The 1,524-nt window shown below is 43.6% G+C and overlaps 1 protein-coding gene across 1 annotated transcript in view; it reads right to left on the bottom strand.

The window, feature by feature from the left end:
• The window catches only part of ubn2a (ubinuclein 2a), a 20,118-nt gene that overhangs the window by 12,091 nt on the left and 6,503 nt on the right, over positions 1–1,524 (bottom strand). Inside the window, exon 5 of the mRNA XM_013911627.1 lies at positions 1,050–1,153. Coding sequence (XP_013767081.1) covers positions 1,050–1,153 — 104 coding nt within the window. The remainder of the gene's footprint in view (positions 1–1,049; positions 1,154–1,524) is intronic.

Here is a 1,524-nt window from a genome sequence, read left to right as displayed (position 1 = left end):
TCCTTATTCTCAAATCTTTCTCACCTTTACGCTGCTTTAACAAAAGGTCATGAAAGTTGCACAAAAGTCATTTTAAATGAAACTTTATTGCTATATTACAGCCATTTTCTTGTCACTAGTTTTCATTAATGTAGCTTTGCAGGAAGATGATGCCCGTGCTCTTAATCCCACCTTCTAAGCTCTGATTAGCCAACTGCCTCTCCAGCTGCTGCAAACAACCATAAAGGGGTTGCAGTAAACCCATCTGAATGCTTAAGCAAATCTGAAATGTGGGCGGCTGTTTTGAGGTCTGAAACCAGGCGAGTCCACTCCATTTTGAAAAATCTTAACAAACTCACCGGCCCACGTAGGACAAGGCACCAATAACGATCTTTTCACAGACAAACTGAGGCATCGACACGTGCTGACAAAGACAGATATGAGGCAAAAGTGTGGGGATTCAATGGGATTAACCTGCAGTCTGCTCTCAAAGGTCTGACACACATACACTCCCATATATAACATCATCCATTTAGCAATGGCACAATGGCAATAGCTGTGGCTATTTTTAGACGTAGTATTCAGAATGGAGGGGTGTTGGAGTATTCGGCATATACGAGCATAGATAATGGAGCATTTCCTAGAAGGTGGCTTGCTTGTCACAGCAGCTGCGAGCAAGTCTCAATAAGCACCCCTGCCTCGTGATAGACGTACGAGAGCGTCCACAGAAAAGCAGAGGGGTGTAATGTCACACAGCGTGGCGGTTTGTTAGAGGGGTTAAGAGCACACAGATGCCTCGTTGCATATTTGTGGTGGCCCACAAATCACTGGGTGTCTAAAAAGGTCAGGAGAAACAGCCTGTCCATATATACAGGGAGAGACACATCTTCAGAATAAATCACCTGATTAGGAATATTTTCTGAGAGCTGCATGCAAAGCGATGTCCTTCAATTCAAGAGTTTTGGCTTGCTCAGCTTTTCATAAGCCTCTCATTGAGCTTAATAATAAAAACCACACAAGCCCCGACACAAACGGACAGGGGAGTAATATTACACAGCCACGGTTCTCACCCCTGTTTGGGTACTTTATTCTTCTTCGTGCTCTTCTCCTCCAGAGCGTTTCCTTCTTTCTTCTTCCTCCTCTTGATCACCTGCTCGCTGTTGTCATTCAGCTTCTGAAAAAGCCACAACAACATACGCTCATTAATTCAGATAAACAGCAGACAATGACTGATAACGAATTCGGTGTGAGCAGCGCTCCGTGCGGATCAGTATGCTCTTATTGATGTGTTGAGTGATGCTGTCAGCACCGTATCTTGCTAACCCTGATGAAAAACGGGCTCTTGCTGGATGTTAGGACTGCAGCGTCACATGGTCTGATAAGTAGAGTTCAGTTAACGGGATTTAGCGGGAAGTTTGAGCACCTTGCAGTCGCCCTGGGTCATTAAACTTGGTACAGGCAGATTTGTTTTGTATTTGGGAAATAAAAAATAAAAATAAAAAATAAAAACATTAAAAGCTACATGCTAACATCATCACACCAACA

The sequence above is a fragment of the Pundamilia nyererei genome, unplaced genomic scaffold (genome assembly GCF_000239375.1).
Source record: "Pundamilia nyererei isolate P.nyererei 1_Seehausen unplaced genomic scaffold, PunNye1.0 scaffold00068, whole genome shotgun sequence".
Classification (NCBI taxonomy): domain Eukaryota; kingdom Metazoa; phylum Chordata; class Actinopteri; order Cichliformes; family Cichlidae; genus Pundamilia; species Pundamilia nyererei.
This window is presented reverse-complemented; position numbering and strand designations above follow the sequence as displayed.